Below are 17,597 nucleotides of genomic sequence, written 5' to 3' on the forward strand. Positions count from 1 at the left end.
TCCCCATCCTTCCTTTCTTGTTTACAATTTTATAAGGTACCCCCCATCACTCACTCACTCGCTTATTCGTGTGCGCTGATCGTACGAGTGGCAAAGGAGAGGAAAGGAAATGGTGAAGAAAAGATGAAAGAAGGCTCAAAAAGAGGGTAAACAAAGGAACTGCTAATAAAAGATGAAATGAAGAGAAAGCTCGAAATTATCACTAACTAACAATCGTGTCCTAAGGAAGGGGATGGCCCAGGTTGTTAGACACCTCTAATCATGCTTGCGGTTGCACTAACAAACTCTGTCCTTGGAAAGTAATCAGGCCTTCTTTTCCAGCTGATTCACTATGTTTGTCTCGGATCGTCGGCATGTGACACGCGCGAACTACCGCCCATGCCCATGCATGGCACGGTGCTGGTGTCACTTTGACACGAGGCCATCCAACCCCTACAAAGTGCTTAAGTGCATGCATAGTCATGCATGATTAGTAGGCCAGGCATGGGCTCTACTCAGAGGAGCACGTTTGGTGAGTCGAGATTTGCGATGACGCTGACAGCACCCATCGGCCGTTAGAAAACGCTTACCAACAACACATCTTGGCACCAACTCCCAGCCCAGTCTGGCTTGTGATCCGCGTTATCCATCCACTCCTTTTATCGGTAAGTGAGCACTTTTCTTTTGTTCCTCCGTTGCGATAAGCACCGGTAGGGATCTGGTAGCAGCTATGATAGAACTCTGGTGGTTACATGTAGATGATCTAATCCGGTGGGTGCTCCTGCCCCTCCGATGCTAAACAGGTAGTACTAGATGATCAGATCGCATAATACATGTCACTTACTGTCCACATACTGATGTGCTCTTTGAGAGCTACGTGAATAAACTGGACAAGATGTCGTGCACGAATCATTCTGCCGTCTATTTAAGACGGTAGTGAGTAGTGACTCTGATGTGGTGGGATAGTCTATGTGGCACTAGTCACTTTTCAAGGCAAATATTCTTCTGTCTTGTATGATAAGAACTCTGTTTCGTTTTCCAAAAGGACTTCTTTTCTTCTTATTAGGGCAGAATGGCCTTTCGTAGGTAAAGAAATATAAGAGTACGGAGGGAGTAGTGCATAAGCAGAACCAGTATCAGTGTGTTGTGCACACACGATTAAATATCGCAAACTTGCAACTTTTGCCCTCTGCAAGTAGGCAACTTAAACAAGAGCAGCTCCTCTTTTCAGGTCGAAAGCTGCCTTGCGGTTGAATCGTTTCCCCATCTTCAACGCACGTAGGGAAGCATGAGCTGAACATGTGCTGGGGGGAATACGGTGCCACTGGAAGTAGAGCACGCTGGAGTACGTAGCTAAACGTGATTGACCGCACTTGATCTTAAACAGAAGCAATTGGTCGGGTTCAACTGCCTCCGGACACCGGACAGTGTCGTGCACCTGACAAGTACTCTGTTCCTGTACGTTCCTCGGAACAGAAACTGTCTCTCTGATACGCTGGTAAAAGTGGCAAGCCCTCCTAACAGAAATGTTTTTTCTTCATTTTGGCAACTAAAATGTTTGCTACACTCGCCATAGGTGCAGCTAAAATCTGAACATATATACGTAGCAGCTTTGGGAAGAAGGCACAAGCAGCATTGATCTGCATCACAGCAGGATCACATGGAGCCACAGATTCTAAAATTCTACCAGCAATGCACAGCCGCCAGACAAGTCAAGGATACAGACAGGGGCACTATCAATTAAATTAATGTTCAGGTCCAAACCTGTACACTGCTATATGATACACTGAAAGAAAGAAAAAACGAGTCAGGCGCATAATTATACATGCATGCAAGAACCCTAAGGTGCTGGTTATCATGTCTTCTATTTCAAGGTTTGGTTTTCACCCTCTTTTCTTCTTTCCCCTCCTGCCTATCAACACGCCATGCCTATCCGATGATGATACCTATGTGCAACTTGCAACTCCACTGCATTAAATATGAAATGATGCACAATGGAAGGGAGCAAGAAATCATGTATGGGGTCAAAAGAATGCCCAAGGCTATGAACAAAAGCCGCCATTAGAAGCTTCCGTCGGTGATGGGGTATCATCGAGAATGACATCAGCAGGGTCTCCAACCCAAAGTCTGTCCCTCCACCGAAACTTGATCCTCAGCTTCCCATTTGCATCCACACCTATAACCTCACCTTTGCTCGCATATGTCTCCATGCCCCATCCCCACCTCGGGGCGACAAGACCGGGTCGGATCCGTACTCTGTCACCTTGACGGAAGGGCCTAATCTTCTCCACCTCCCAACCTTTGCATAACCATAGTCTCTCGCAGAAACAGAAAGAAACCCAGAGCTCCCCATCCCCAGCCCTGTGGGCCACCCCTATGCTGTTGTGGTTCACATCACCCCATTGATATGTAGGGGTTACAACCGACTCCTTAACCTTTACCCAGTCTCCAATGCAGACTTCCTCCTCTTCCTCCACTTTCTCCACCTCGGCTGGGTCTATCAACCAAGCCCTCGAACCAGCTGGTGTGTGAATCCTTAGCTTCCCATCAGCATCAATAGACGAGATGGTCCCTATACTTGAATGATTATGATTAGACCAACCAAATCTTGGCTGACGGATACAGCCTCTGATCCGCACACGCTGCCCAACGACAAACCTGCTGACTCCTTCAAGCTGGCTAGAAAACCCTATCCACCTTTCCTGCTCACCGCAAAATGCCACATGAATGGTTCCATCCCAAGCATCATCTTCATATCCAATCCCATGCACCACCCCGATGCTACCTGGTTTGAGTGACTTCCAGTCATCCGCATCGTTCTTCAGCCTTACCCAGTCTCCAACCTCAAAGACTTGCTCAATCTCAAGATCTGCAGGATCACCTCTCCACAACCCAGGCACACCAAAGATGGCCACCCTTACTTCTCCATCAGCATGCACACCAGCAATTATGCCTCTCGAATCAGGCTTTGCATCTCTCCAACCCCATTTCGGCTCTGAAATTCCAGCGCGGAACCGAACATGATGACCAATCTTAAAGGGCTGTACTTTATCGATGTCTGTGTTATGAGTTAACCATTTCCCTTTCCTGAAACAACCTGCCAGCTCCAGGTAACCAGAGTCCTGAATGCTATGGACCACTGCTATGCTTATTTTTCCAACACTGTTCCAATCATAAGTAGGTCTGCTTCCAACACTTGGCTTCAAGCGCACCCAGTCTCCAACCTCAAAAGCTGAGAGCCTCTCAGCATCACCTGGAGCGACCTTCCACAAGCTATTTCTGCCAGAAACCTTGACATTTAGAGTGCCATCCATGTCTATCCTCGAGATGGCCCCAATGGTTGCTGCAGTTTCATTTGACCATCCAAGGCGTGGCTCAGTTATGGAAGGTAACACATGAACCTTTTCACCCACTTCAAATGGCTGTGCCTTCTCCACGTCTGCTACCGAACAAAGAAAAAGCTTGCTTCTGAAACAGAAAGCAACACCCATGTCACCATCTTCTTCCAGACTATGAACTACACCGATACTGCTACGAGTCACATCCTCCCAGCCATATTTTGGGGATGGGACTGTTGCTTTGACTCTAACCCAATCACCAACCTGCAAGCACAAACAAACATAAGATGAGGATCTAGGATTTGCTCTGCAAATATCAGGACAAAGAATAGCTCTAACGCAAAACAGAAAAGTTAAAAGTAGCTAATGAAGGGGAAAGTAGGAAGCTCCGTGCCTTAAAATCATCGATCTTCTCCATGTCTGATGGATCCGCCTGCCAATGTGTAGATCGGTTAGGGATATCAATTATGAGCAGACCATCACTCTCGATGTCGATTATTTTCCCCACACTGTGATGAGTTTCACCACCCCAGCCGTATCTGGGCTCTGCAATAGATCTCTTTACGCACACTTGGTGTCCAATCTGGAAGTAAGCAGATAAAAGAATATCACACAAAAGCAAAATCAAAGCAGGACAGAAAATATCTCAGAAGCACACACATACACAAGGGCCAGTTTGTCATTTGCTGTGTAGCGCAGTCAAATCTAGTCACCTTTACAAAATTGACTAACCAATTATTATAGTAAAAGATTTCTGTTGTGGTCTTAATGAGAGGTTGTTGTTTAGTTAGTCCATTAAAAAGTGCAGACAAATACTCACATAACGCCAAACTCCGCTTCATGATAAAGACATCTGACTATCTGAGTATGGAGTTGTGGACCTCATGAGACGAGTGGTATAAGTACAAAACAAATACCTTGAAGGGGTCTACATGTTCGACCTCCTCTGGCTCACAGAGCCATGGATTGGACAGATAGCAGAGACCCAATAGAAGGCTGCTGTCTGGTCTGATCGAGTATACAACACCGACGCTTCCAGGCGTAATAGATTCCATGCCATGTACGGCAACCGTTAGTGACGGACGAATCCGGACCCAGTTGCCAACCTTATATTCTTCAACCCTTTCAATTTCAGCAGGATCAGCCCTCCATCCCCTAGATGCTCCTGGAAAACCAACTCTCAAAATTCCATCATCATCGACACAGAGAACTGTGCCAATGCTATCTCGTGACTGACCACGCCATCCAAATCTGGAGAAACAAAAGGATTATCAGAAGACCATTTATTTTCACACAGAAAGGTTAATTAAGTGCATTATGTTTTTCTTTTTCTTCACAAACCATTAGGTTGGATACTTAATAGATATGCAGTAAGAATTATTTTATATTGAAAGATTAGGATTACTAACATGCAAATGACAATTCATAGATTTTTTGCAAGAAACTCAAATGGCAATCACATATTCCAACATTAGACTTCAAGCTTTACATTTGGCAGTAGGCAGAAGCACAGAATTATGTCTTGCAAATAGATACCATTTGCAGGCTATGATCATTTTAACCACCTGTGATTAGACACGATCCTAGTACATTAGTCTAAATTAAACTTTAAACAGCAAAACATATTCATAACGTAAAGCAGACCGGGAAGGTCTCCACCAAGTTTTTGGTTTAGTGGATCCTTAACCTACAAATAGACAGCATAATTAGCGCCTGTAACCTAGCACAGACGAGGGATGTCAACCAAGTCAAATGCCATCAAGGACGGAGGAGATTAGCTCCTGGTGAAGGACAAGGAGATTAAGCATTGATGGCGGGAGTACTTCGACAAGCTGTTCAATGGAGAGAATGAGAGCTCTGCCATTGAACTGGACGACCCCTTTGATGATACCAGCAGGCGTTTCAGGGGTCTGAGGTAAGGGGGGCTTTAAAAAGAATGAAAGGAGGCAAGGCGATGGGACCTGATTGTATCCCCATTGAGGTGTGAAGAGGCCTCAGAGACATAGCGATAATATGGCTAACTAAGCTTTTTTCAACCTCATTTTTCAGGCAAACAAGATGCCAGAAGAATGGAGGCGAAGTATATTAGTACAATCTTCAAGAACAAGGGGGATGTTCAAAGTTGTACTAATTACCGTGGAATTAAGCTGGTGAGCCATACAATGAAGCTATGGGAGGGAGTGATTGAGCACCGCTTAAGAAGAATGACAAGCGTGACCAAAAGTCGGTTTGGTTTCATGCATGGAAGGTCGACCATGGAAGCCATTTTCTTGGTACGACAACTTATTGAGAGATGCAGGGAGCAGAAGGACGTGCATATGGTGTTCATTGACTTGGAGAAGGCCTACGATAAGAATAATACCATGGACTGTCATGTGGTGGGCCTTGGAGAAACACAAAGTCCAAAACAAAGTGCATTACCCTCATCAAGGGCATGTACGATAATGTTGTGTCAAGTGTTCGAACAAGCGATGGCGACACTAATGGCTTCCCGACTAAAATAGGACTGCACCAAGGGTCAGCTTTGAGCCCTTATCTTTTCGCTTTGGTGATGGATGAGCCCATGATGTATGATCTTTGCGAATGATGTTGTGCTAGTCGATGATAGCCGGACGGGGGATGATAGGAACTGAAAGGTTTTAGGCTTAGTAGAACTAAAAATGAGTCCATGAGGTGCGACTTCAGTACTACTGGGCACGAGGAGGTTAGCCTTGATGGGCAGGTGGCACCTCAAAAGGACACCTTTTGATATTTGGGGTCAATGTTGCAAAAGGACGGTGATATCGATGAAAATGTGAGCCATCGAATCAAAGCCGGATGGATGAAGTGGTGCCAAGCTTCGTTCTCTGTGACAAGAGAGTGCCACAAAGCTAAAAGGCAGGTTCTATAGGATGGTGATTCGACCCACGATATTGTATGGCGCCGAGTGTTGGTCGACTAAAGGCGACATATTCAACAGTCAGGTGTAGCGGAGATGCGCATGTTGAGATGGATGTGTGGCCACGCAAGAAAGGATAGGGTTCGGAATGATGATATACATGATAGAGTTGGGTAGCACCAATTGAAGAGAAGCTTGGCCAACATCGTATGAGATGGTTTGGGCATATTCAGCGCAGGCCTCCAGTCTAGTGTATACCGGACGGCTAAAGCGTGTTGATGATGTCAAGAGAGGTCGGGGTAGATCAAACTTGACATGGGAGTAGTCCGTAAAGAGAGATCTGAAGGACTGGAATGTCACTAAAGAACTAGCCATGGACAGGGGTGCGTGGAAGTTAGCTATCCACATGCCAGAACCATGAGTTGGTTTCAAGATCTTATGGGTTTCAGCTCTAGCCTACCCCAACTTGTTTGGGACTAAAGGGCTTTGTTGTTGTCGCTAGTATCATTTGGGTCATTTACTAGCAGATACCTACAAATAGACGGTGCAGAAACTCAATCATACTCCCTTTGGTCGAAAATATAAAAAGGACAGACCCAGTGCTAGAAGCTCCCCCACCGGATGGGGTATGGGGAAGGATTATACGAGGCAAGCCTTACCCCTGCACAGTGCAATGGGAGAGACCGTGTCGAATGGTCCAAAACTATAAATATTTTCAGAAGTCAAGATTTTATATGTTTGACCGAGTTTATTTATATAAAAAAATCAACACCTGCAATAGAAATCGGGTATCATTAGATCAATCATGAAATATATATTTGCGTTTTATTTGTTTTATGTGAACTTGGTAAAACTTTCACATGTTTGATATTTCATCTGGTGTCTGTTAATTTTAATTATCTTATTGCCCAGATAAACCACAAAAATGGTCACCATACTTTCAAACAGGTAAGTGAAGCACTGAACCATTGCAACAAAATAACTAGTATCCCATAAACAAACTCAGCATTGCTTTCTTCACTTCACTGGTAGGCAAAAGCCACGAAGTAGGGAAGCATCGAGGTTCATTTACCTTGGCTCCAAAATATCAGCTTTGAGCTGCACATGCTGGCCCCTATTCAATGGAATGACCTTGATAACTTCACTGGTCAAAACACGAGCTTCTCCAGAGCAAAATGACACAATAAGGTGGTCATTGTCTACAATAGACTGGACAAAGCCAATGCTTTTGGGTCCAGCACCTTGCCAGCCAAAATCCGGAGAAGTAACTGTTCTTCTAAATTTAACCCAATCCGCAACCTCATATCTGGTTATAGAATGAAGTAAATGCATTAAAGATGATCTTGCAATAATTCACAATGACCAGCTAAAAGAACACAGCAATTTTGCTCAAGGAATTAAATTTGAAAGTAACAAAAAGTCAACATTAGACCTCATAAGGATCATCAAGGAAACAGCTAAAAGCCTAAAACATAATGCAGAAAGAAATATAAAAGCAATATGACATGAGTTCCTTACATGGTTGGAGAGAGATGAACTCCTTTATCTTCAAGTTTCTCCATCAGTTCTTCAGAAATCCATTCTCGTGGGAGCCTCTCAAGAAAATCTCGCAGTGTCCAACCTCTGAAATTAATATTCAAACTTGAGAACATATGCTGTGAAAAGTTTGCATAACACAAACTAACCCATGGTACCATTGTCTTCACACAATCACACAACTAAACACAAAAGCAAGTACAAGAAGATAAGTTCCAACAGCTTTGCCGCAAAAGGCTTCAAATAAATGGAGATAGTTACTTAAGCAATCAATTGTCAGTTTCAACTTTCAAGTCATGTCATTTAATGTTTTCTCAGGATACAAGGTGTATCCCGAGTTCCTGACAGAAGGATTCCTCAAAAAAAGAAAAGAGCAAAACACTTACACTCTTCCTCACCACAAGTGGCCGTAAGAAATAGGAATAATAAAGCGTTCAATAGTAACTTGCCTGTGGTTCCTCACATCAACAGCAGGTGATGGATGTTCCAGCATTTGAACAACCCAAGTCAGGTTTTCCCGAATCATTTTGGATGCATCAGCAGCTATGTGAAAAGAATTATCACCGTCGTCATCCTGATTTAACCAAATTGCACAACATTAAATAGACATGAACACTTAGTATTGACACAATGGTAACAGGTTTTGAAGAAAATACAAGCAGTAACAACAAAGATTATGTCAGAACTCCAGTTCTGCGTACAATACCTATAAACCATGAGAAGGTCAGGAGAACCAAAGAAAGGTACAAGAAAAACATAGGAGACAAAGGGAGTTCCAACTTCAGAGGACCAATTTATACTCCCTCCGTCCCAAAATAAGTGTTGTACTAAAGTTGTACTTAAGTTGAGACATTTATTTTGGGACGGAGGGAGTACATCAGTGAGACAGTAAACTTAGTTTTTGTAAATTATTCATGATATTTAGATCAGGATTATCGGCATGCACTTTTTAACTTTAGTAAGGCCCTAAACTAACATGGAAATGTTCTAGCAGACAACCCAATCCTAATCGTAAAATACCTAGAACAATGGAAAGTGGTTCCTGCCAGTTCTAATCTGAAGACAGCATCGTCGCCGTGCTCCAGGAAGCAAGGTCGGTGCTGTCCGCTGCCACCTTCCAGCAAGCAAGGACTCGCCCGCCGTAGGAAACCGCAATGAAGCACGCAGAGATGAGGGTGTCGCCGTCCCTCCGGCGCGTCCGGCCCTGGTCAGATCTGTGGTGGGGCGCCACCGCCAGTAGGGATGAGGGCGGCAGGGATGGGGCCGGACCGAGGGAGAGACGACAGAGGAGCCGCCGGCCTGAAGGATGAGAGAAGAGCGACGGCCGTGAGCGAGAGGGTTTGCCGCGCGAGTGAGACAAGGGGCAGATGGTTCCGCGTCGTCCGCTCAATTTCGAGGTCTCGCCTCGTTCCGGATCTGGGCCGAATATTCGGTTCGAGGGAACGAGTTGGTCACCGTTCCACTTATGTACCAAACACGAAAACCAGGCCCAGGAACAGATCCGACCCATGACTTTCCTGTACGTGACAGCAACCAAACACACCCTTAGATAACAGAAAAACTAATGTCCAAGGATTCAAACAGTGACCCTGGTACTTGATAGAGATGTCTAACTCAGTGAAACTTGAAATCTTCGATGTTGCCTGGGAAATAAAATTGGGCCGCTGACACATTTGGTTTCAAATATATAGCTACGAGGAGAAAGTGGTTGTTGGTGGCTGCAGAACTACTTCAAGTTACAGTTTCCCCTATACAGGCTGCTACATCCCAGTAATTAGAGATGGTCTACAAAGCATGGACACGGCCAAAACAGCCGAATTGCTGTCCTAGTTCCGCGGGACACGGCGATACGGCTGGATACGTTAGCTTATCCCCCAGTATCCCCTGATTTCCAAATTAGAAAAAAGGAAAAAAATGGAAGACACGTCTGGGACATGTATGGAATACGTTAGGGACATGGGAAGCCCAATAACAGCCTCTGCCTAATACAACGCCACAAAAGGAGCGCTGCTCCGAGCTACAGCAGATGTGCCACCGGCGCCTGGACTCAACGCTACTGCCGCCTGGACTCGACCGCCGCCGCCGCCTGGACTCAGCCTCCACAGCAACCATGGTCAAGCGGGTAACCCAACAAGCCTCTCCTCAACCTCTTCATCTCTCTGCTCGATTTCTTGATGTTGAGTTGCTGCTGCTTGCTTCCCCATGCACCCATGCCGTTGATGCTTGCTGTTGAGCTGCCGCTCACTTGAATGCTGGTGCTGCTGCTTTGATTGTTGCTGCTGTCAGGGAGCATGGCGTTTGGGAGCACCACCGCCAGTAGCCAATTGTCCAGGGGTGAGAGTGAGGGCAGCCTGGTCTCTACTCTCTAATAGACTAATACTAGCATTTGCAATTTGATGTATTATTTTTATTTTTAACTCCGTATCCCCGAACGGCTGTGTATCGCGTGTCCGTGTCTCCATGCTTCTTTGGAGATGGTGTCTCTTTTTCTACTGTAATTAATACTTTCTAGAGTAAATTATTAAAAAAACATATTATGTTAGTAAGGTCCTCCCGACCACTCTCAAGTCACAGACGAACACATACATTTGGCTGAACAGCATGTTACTGTATATAATTCAAAATGTTATATGGTGAACTCATGATGGAAATCACATAAATTTGAGCAAGTACAATAGTAAATCGCATGTTAGGAACAGCTCCCATGTAGTAGCATTACCACACAACTCCTAATATCCAGTTGGCTACTTGCGCGAGAGATTTTTTTTAACTCGGCTTCTAGACTTATCTAATTATCTTTTGAAATGATTGGAAAATAAACTAAGCCACAATACCTGTAGATTACAGTCTGCCCCAGCAGCTAAAAGCAAGCCAACACATGAGTTTGCACCTCTGTTCAGTGCAACATGAAGTGGTGTTGTGTTTTGAGCATTTCTTATATTTACATCAACTCCAGCATCGAGGATAATCTGCCATAAGATACAAAGACAAAACAAGTCTTATTTTGATACAGAAAACAGAACAGCAAAAGAGTGTAGAAAAAATGTAACCAGCAAATAACCTTTACCTTTACCAATTCTGCATCGTTGATCATTGCTGCAGTATGCAACGCAGTTCGGCAATGTGGGTCATCTTGTGCTGTAGGATCAGCACCGACAGCCAGCAATATTCTTACCAACTCTCGGCCCTCTAGCAAATACAAACCAGATATACTATTAGGACAAACGTGGTATGCAATGGATAAAGGCAAGCTTGTCTATTGTATCATTATCCTTGAAGAACTGACATAAAAAGATTGGCTACTGCAGTATCTTTTGAGCGTGATATAAGTAATTGAGCAATTACCTTTCTCATGCTCCTTTTTAAGAGCAGCTGCCATGCACAAAGCTGTTCCAACAGGGCTAGGTACATCAACTGCTTCAACTATCTGCTCTTTCGATGCAACTTCGACCCATCTTTTCACCAAACTGGCATTCCACGTCTCGATACATAAATGCAATGGCCTATTAATCGTGAGAGAATGATGTCACAGTATAGAAAAAATTAGACAGATAAAGCACCACAAAAGAGGAAGATCTCAAGCTGGAGCGGCTCAAATGAATGAACAGAAAACATTGGCAGAAAGCAGCATAAAAGAGCATATAAATAAAACCTAATTCCCAGCTCACTATTTCTACGTAGTGTATATATCCTTACGTCTTATTCTGGGAATTTGGTATGCTCATAGAACTGCAACCTCCATTTTCCAGTATGACAATAGCACAGTCAGTATATCTCTTGGTCACAGCAATATGCAAAATAGATTCACCATCTCCATCTACTGCATTAGGATCAACTCCAGCCATGAGCAATTCCTGCATAACACACAGAAAGATACTAAAAATAGGAACCAGCTTATCTCAGAACATGGGAGATGAACATGATGACCTACTTGCATGCACTCTGGTTGACCATGATGAGCACAGATATGAGCAAGAGAAGGACCAAGGCCTTCTCTTAGCATAGAATTAACATTAGCGGATCTCCTAATAAGTGCACGAACACATTGTGGAGAGCCAGCAGCCAAAGCAAACACAATTGGAGGGCTTTCATCCTTGTCTAATATGTCCACATTCTCTTGGTAAGCTACAATAGCTTCCACAAGCTCTGCTGAGCCTCTACGGCATGCTAAATGCAACGCGGTATATCCATCTGTATTTTGTGCTTCCAAGAGGGAACGAATTAAACTAGAATTTCCCGTTGAGGCGGCCTCTGCAAGTAGATCCCTGCCAGGCTCGGAAAAAAATGAGTGTTAATACAGTACAGGCTATAGCTGTATAAGTAGCCATAGGAAGTTGCCAAGAGCTAACCTAACACCAGCAGCATTGCCTTCGCACACAAGATGATGTAAAGCATTCGGATTATCATGAACGAGGTCCAACATGGAGGTTCGTGATGGTTCCACACCATTCGGCAAGCTTACATTTGTAATGTCACTGCTTAAGCAAGTAATGTATTAGAATCAACTATATTAGAAAGCTAAAAACTCACAAGAAAATTACTTGGGGAAATATAACATATATTCCACTGAAGATAATATTCATCTTCAGTCTTTTGCTGACACGCTTTCAGTTAAGTTTCCATAAACCTTAAACATTAGCCTGGAACTGACACAAGTGAACACACTGGAGAGCCAGCAGCCAAAGCAAACACTTCCTTCATCCTCGTCCAATATGTCTAACTTATGTTGGTAAGTTGCACTATATGCCGTTCTAGAACGCGTGCAATCAAGATTTCAAAACTCACATTACCATATAGAAGCATTTGTATTAATTGCATGGGTTGCTATAAGTAAATTTGCCATCATTATCAAAGGTACTACATATCAGTATATTCTTCACCACCTGCGCTAGCTTGTACTTAGAAAATGTGTGTGTATTAGAGATCATATTCCAATTATAATGCTACAAAGAAGTACAAACTTAGATAAAGAAATTACTTCTCGGGACTTGCAGGAGGGCTCCTTGGTATCTCTAGTAGATGGCGAAGAAAAGTTTTTAGCATGTCCTGGAAAGATGGTCTTCTCGAGGCACGGAATTGCAAACAATCACCAATCATCTTCCACAACTCTCCAGGAAGTCCTACACCGACTACTCTTGAATACTGTGGAGGTGGCTTCTTTTCTTTTACAACAGACTTATAAATGTCCTCTGCACTTAGCCCAGTCCATCTGCATTTCAATCAGCATCTAACCACACCATTTGCAAAGCATTAAGAAACACAAAAGTAATAATCAGACTACTTACGGAACAGCTCCAGTGCACATTTCCACAAGTGTACATCCAAAACTCCATGCATCTGACTCTGGTGATATTCCATTTGCACTATCCCAAAACAGATTCAGTGACTTCTTCAATGGTCCCCATGCCTCTGGGGCTGTATAATTGGGACTAAGCACCGTAGCATCCATGCCAGACGTGTTGGAGTCATCAGGCACTTTCCGACTAGTGAGGTTCTTCAAAATTGCCGAAAGACCGTAGTCGGAGACGACTGCATGGCCGTTTGCATCTAAAAGAATGTTGGAAGGCTTTATACTCATACAAACAATACCCGCTGCATGTAGCTCTGCTACTCCACGAGCAATATCTGCTCCGTACCTACAAAGCCAGGCCCATAAAAGAAGTCTTCAGACAGAGCACACTAAAAAAGAACCAAATAATTATTATCCTTTGCGAGAATGAAAACAACAGACATACTGGTAAACAAGGCAGTTGCACTTCCTTGCAGCATAAGAAATAAATGGATTGAATGACAAAATAAGTAACTTTTCCTTATGGTATGGGTGTTTCCATGCGCTTAGCATTAAAGCGATTAACTATGCAGTTCGCATTAGGATAATCTAACCACAGATAGATAAACAGTCAACTGCGCAGAAAATCATTGGAGAATGGGCAGCTGGTAAATGCAAATACATCAAACAAGGCAAGCTACTTGAACCTATTGTCTGAAATGGCCTTAATTAGCATGCAATAAAATTCAAATATCAGCCAAAATATAAAATGTCTTCCGCTAGTCAATTGCACAGAAATATATAACAGATGCTTGGAAACCATAGTCAGTGCCAAGGTTTTCGAGTCGACGAGTCGTTCTGGGGTAGCGACTCTTGAATAGTCGACCCTGCAGTTGCGACTCATCGACTAGTCAATACGTTGTTTGAGTCGACTTCTTTTTACGACTCATCGACTAGTCCCGACTAGTCGTTTGACTCAAAAACAGTGGTCAGTGCTGATATTAATAATACTCCTTCCGATCCAAATTAGTTGTCGTTGAAACGGATGTATCTAGCACTGAAATACATCTAGATACATCCATTTCAGCGACAACTAATATGGATCGGAGGGAGTATTATTACAGTAGAAAACAACCACAGGTGGGAATTTTGCTCCATGCCTTCCATTTTAAAGACCGTGCCAGTTTGATGGAAAAACGTCTGATGTGCAAGATATGATCTGAAAAAAGATCAGCAGGGCGTAGTCACCAACATACACTATCTAGGAATTTACTTATGAGCATGCACGCTGGAAAAGTCCATGCTCTTAGCATACCCAAGCATGCTGGTCACTCAGCTCATGGATAATACAGATAACTGCAGCTTCACGGCTCAGCAGCTTGATGGGAATTGACCATCAAACACATTGCCAAAGCCATGCGGTTCTGTGAGCATCTTGGCTAGAAAAATCCACCAATGGATTTTAATGGAAGCAGAGAGCACCTTGGTCTTACAGGCATTAACTAAAATTAACTTTAAGTTCATGAGAGCTCCGAGCCTGTTACGCCTACAACACGACAACACATACAGACTAAAGGGGACAAAGAAGCTGGCAGCATTAACCGGACATAGCTCGGCACGTATTCATACCGAGAAACTCGCTGATAATGAATTGAGTAGCACCACTGATCAAATAAACGCTTTCCACGTCGCAGCTCAAACTAGGATACGATAATACTACGACCGTTAATGTTCATTCTTAGCTAGACTGCTTGGCGTAAAAAACATGCAAATGAGCACGTGCTGATAATGAATTGCATAGCACCACTAATCAAGTAAGCGCCTTCCACGTCGCAGCTCAAACTAGCATACGACAATATACGACCGTTAATTTCATTCTTAGCTAGACTGCTTGGCGCAAAAAAACATGCAAATGAGCATGTGCAGGTAGCAGATAAACCGACACACGTTAAGTTGCATCTCATCTATGGTTGAAGGTATTTTACTGCGCTCAATAAGCTCGACAAGCAACAGAATAGCTACCCAACAACTAGTAAGTTTCCATGATTAGATGTAATGCCAGACCTGAGGATCTGCTCAAGCGTGAGGCGTCCACCATTCTGCCGCATCTCTTCCTGCACAGACCCTGGGTACCGATCCATGACGAAGCAGAGGTGGCCGTCGACCTTGACGGCGCCATGGAAGGTGCAGACATTCCGGCACCAAGTGGAGGCTCGTCTCAACCGCTCTACTTCCTCCTGATGAACGCCCTCAAGCTCGTCCGCCGCTGACAGGGGCACCCTCTTCACCGCCACAGGGTGCTTACATCTCTTGGCACCACCGGGGCGGCCCGCGCGGGACAGCGTGCCGGCACACACCTCCTGGCCAGCGGGGCCAGGAGGGCCGCTCCCGATGCGGCGGGCTAGCTTGAGGTCCGGGTGCGAGGCGAGGTCGACGGAGGTGCAGGGTGGCGGGCCGGCGGCGGGCGCGGGGGCGGCGGCAGGGGCGCGCTTGGGGCGGGCGAAGAAGTCGTCCTCGTCGTCCTCGTCGGAGGAGCCGGAGTCGGAGTGCAGGAAGGAGGGGGAGGAGGGGGAGTCGGAGAGGAGGGAGAGGATGGGGAAGTTCTTGCGGAGCGCGGAGACGGAGTTGCCGACGGCGGTGGGGTGGCGGCAGCGCGGGCAGGGGAGGACGGCGCCCGGCGCGGCGGCGAGCATGCGCGCGAGGCAGGCGCGGCAGAAGCCGTGGCCGCAGTGGAGGAGCAGCGGCGCGCGCTCGTCCTCGTCGTAGCGGACGTGGCAGAGCGAGCAGCACGGCACCCGCATCGCGCCGCGCCGTGCCGCGCCCGGGGTGGGGGGACGGGGGTTTTGGGGCCGCGCCGGTGCCCTAGGCCGGGCAGATCTGGGCTGTGGGGTTTGCGGGGAGGAGTTGGATTTTTTGAGGGGATGTGGAGTAGAGAGAGAGCTGTAGATGGAAGAGGGAGGGGGGTTGGTGATGATGCGGTGGGAGCCTGCGAGGGACGACAGCACGCGCCTGCCTGCTTGCTCCGCCCACCTTTTCCTGCTCTCTCTCCCCCTCTCTCTCTCTGGGGAATGGAGGTGGTACGGCGCGCGTGTTCGTTCCTTCGGCGGTGGCGATCTGTTCCCGTGCTTGGGTTTTTTACTTTCGGAGCATGGGCATGACCAGACGTCTCAATGCCGAATGAAGGAAGGAAGATTTAGTCAACGCGTTTTAAGATCCTTGTCTTGTACTTTCTCCGTTCGAAATTACTTGTCACAAAAATGAATAAAAATAGATGTATCTAGAACTAAAATACATCTAGATATATCCATTTATTTGACAAGTATTTCCAGACAAAGGGAGTATTATGAAACGAGGGTTTTCATCATGTAACTAAGAGACAGAAAATCGAGACATTCCCCTCTTCTTTCACATGTTCACATGTCTACTAGGTCCACCTCATCGAAACATGTCTGAGTCGGTGCTCCGATTGCGTGGACTCGAAGCATGTTTCACGGATTCATGGCTTACTATATTTTGAAACGGAGTGATCTTATAGAGAAGAATTTATTTATCTCCTTACACATGCAAACATTACGACCACACACCTTCAGTGAGGCTTCGCCATGTCAAAACACCACAAACTGGTGTTGGACATCGTCTAACTATGGGCTCGAACATATTTTGTGAGGTCATTGTTTACTATATTTGGAACCAACTAATCCTATGAAAAAGAGTTTTCTTATCTCCTTGCCTATGCTAACATGTGACTTTGCGTCTTCAATCAAGCCCATGCGTTATAATTGGCCATTTAGTCTTCTTGGAAATGCATTGACACCGTCATCGCTAAGTCCATCTCCACCTTCACTAGCAGTGTAGTCTATTGGAGAGAACGGTTTAAGCCCTCTCAACATGTGCATGTTCACGAACTCTGGATGTCATGATAATGAAGCATTGCTCGCCGCCATTGCAGATACAAATGATACGTCAACAATTTGGTTGGTCCATCCTTATGGTGGTCTTCCCATTTTTTGGAGTATGATTGCAGCTAGAACAACCTCAACCTTGCATGCACGTGTCATTAATAGTTGATCACGTGTTTGCTCTTTACCAAATTAGTTGACGGTTGCTATTTGATTCACGAGGGCATTTGCTAGAAACTACAAGTGAAATGTCGTGATGCTTTCACTTGGGCAAAACTGGCTTAATGTAGGAAATGGCATTGCATATATGCAAGTCATTTATACTGTCATTGGCACCGACATAGGCTTATGGAGTAAATTGAGAAATCTTTCAATTCAAGAATTTCCAGGCATTGGGCACATGCAAGATGTTGCGACAAGTATAAACGCATGCCTAAAGGGCACGAGCTTGTGGACAAGCACATAAATCATGGAACATGCCCTTGTTTGACTAGCCACAAATCATATCCATGGCTTGAGTTATGTCACAAACTGGCAAACAAAGTGTTTACATTTTCGTGTCATTGGACAGCTGATGTGGGGCATATCATGGACATCACCGGGAACTTAATGTCAAGTCTAAGTGGACCGATGACACAAGCATGTGCACATGCAATCCAGACCAATGTGATGTTGTTCATCTTTTGAGCTTCCTATGC

At 45.1% G+C, this 17,597-nt stretch overlaps 1 protein-coding gene across 1 annotated transcript; it reads right to left on the reverse strand.

Annotated features, from left to right (window-relative positions):
- Window positions 1-1,698: 1,698 nt before the first annotated feature.
- Window positions 1,699-16,082, reverse strand: KEG (protein kinase KEG). The gene is made up of 15 exons (XM_048681894.2): window positions 15,065-16,082; window positions 13,017-13,367; window positions 12,710-12,940; window positions 12,081-12,206; window positions 11,663-11,996; window positions 11,428-11,585; window positions 11,077-11,234; window positions 10,799-10,920; window positions 10,566-10,700; window positions 8,181-8,305; window positions 7,714-7,818; window positions 7,268-7,501; window positions 4,235-4,568; window positions 3,712-3,900; window positions 1,699-3,581 (listed from the first exon to the last, which is right to left on the reverse strand). Exons 1-15 carry the CDS (start codon window positions 15,799-15,801, stop codon window positions 2,022-2,024), a joined length of 4,899 nt encoding a protein of 1,632 aa, XP_048537851.1. The 5' UTR covers window positions 15,802-16,082; the 3' UTR covers window positions 1,699-2,021.
- Between the last annotated feature and the right edge of the window lie 1,515 nt (window positions 16,083-17,597).

This window comes from Triticum urartu, chromosome 1A (genome assembly GCF_056163025.1).
Source record: "Triticum urartu cultivar PI428250 chromosome 1A, HENAU_Tu73, whole genome shotgun sequence".
NCBI lineage: Eukaryota > Viridiplantae > Streptophyta > Magnoliopsida > Poales > Poaceae > Triticum > Triticum urartu.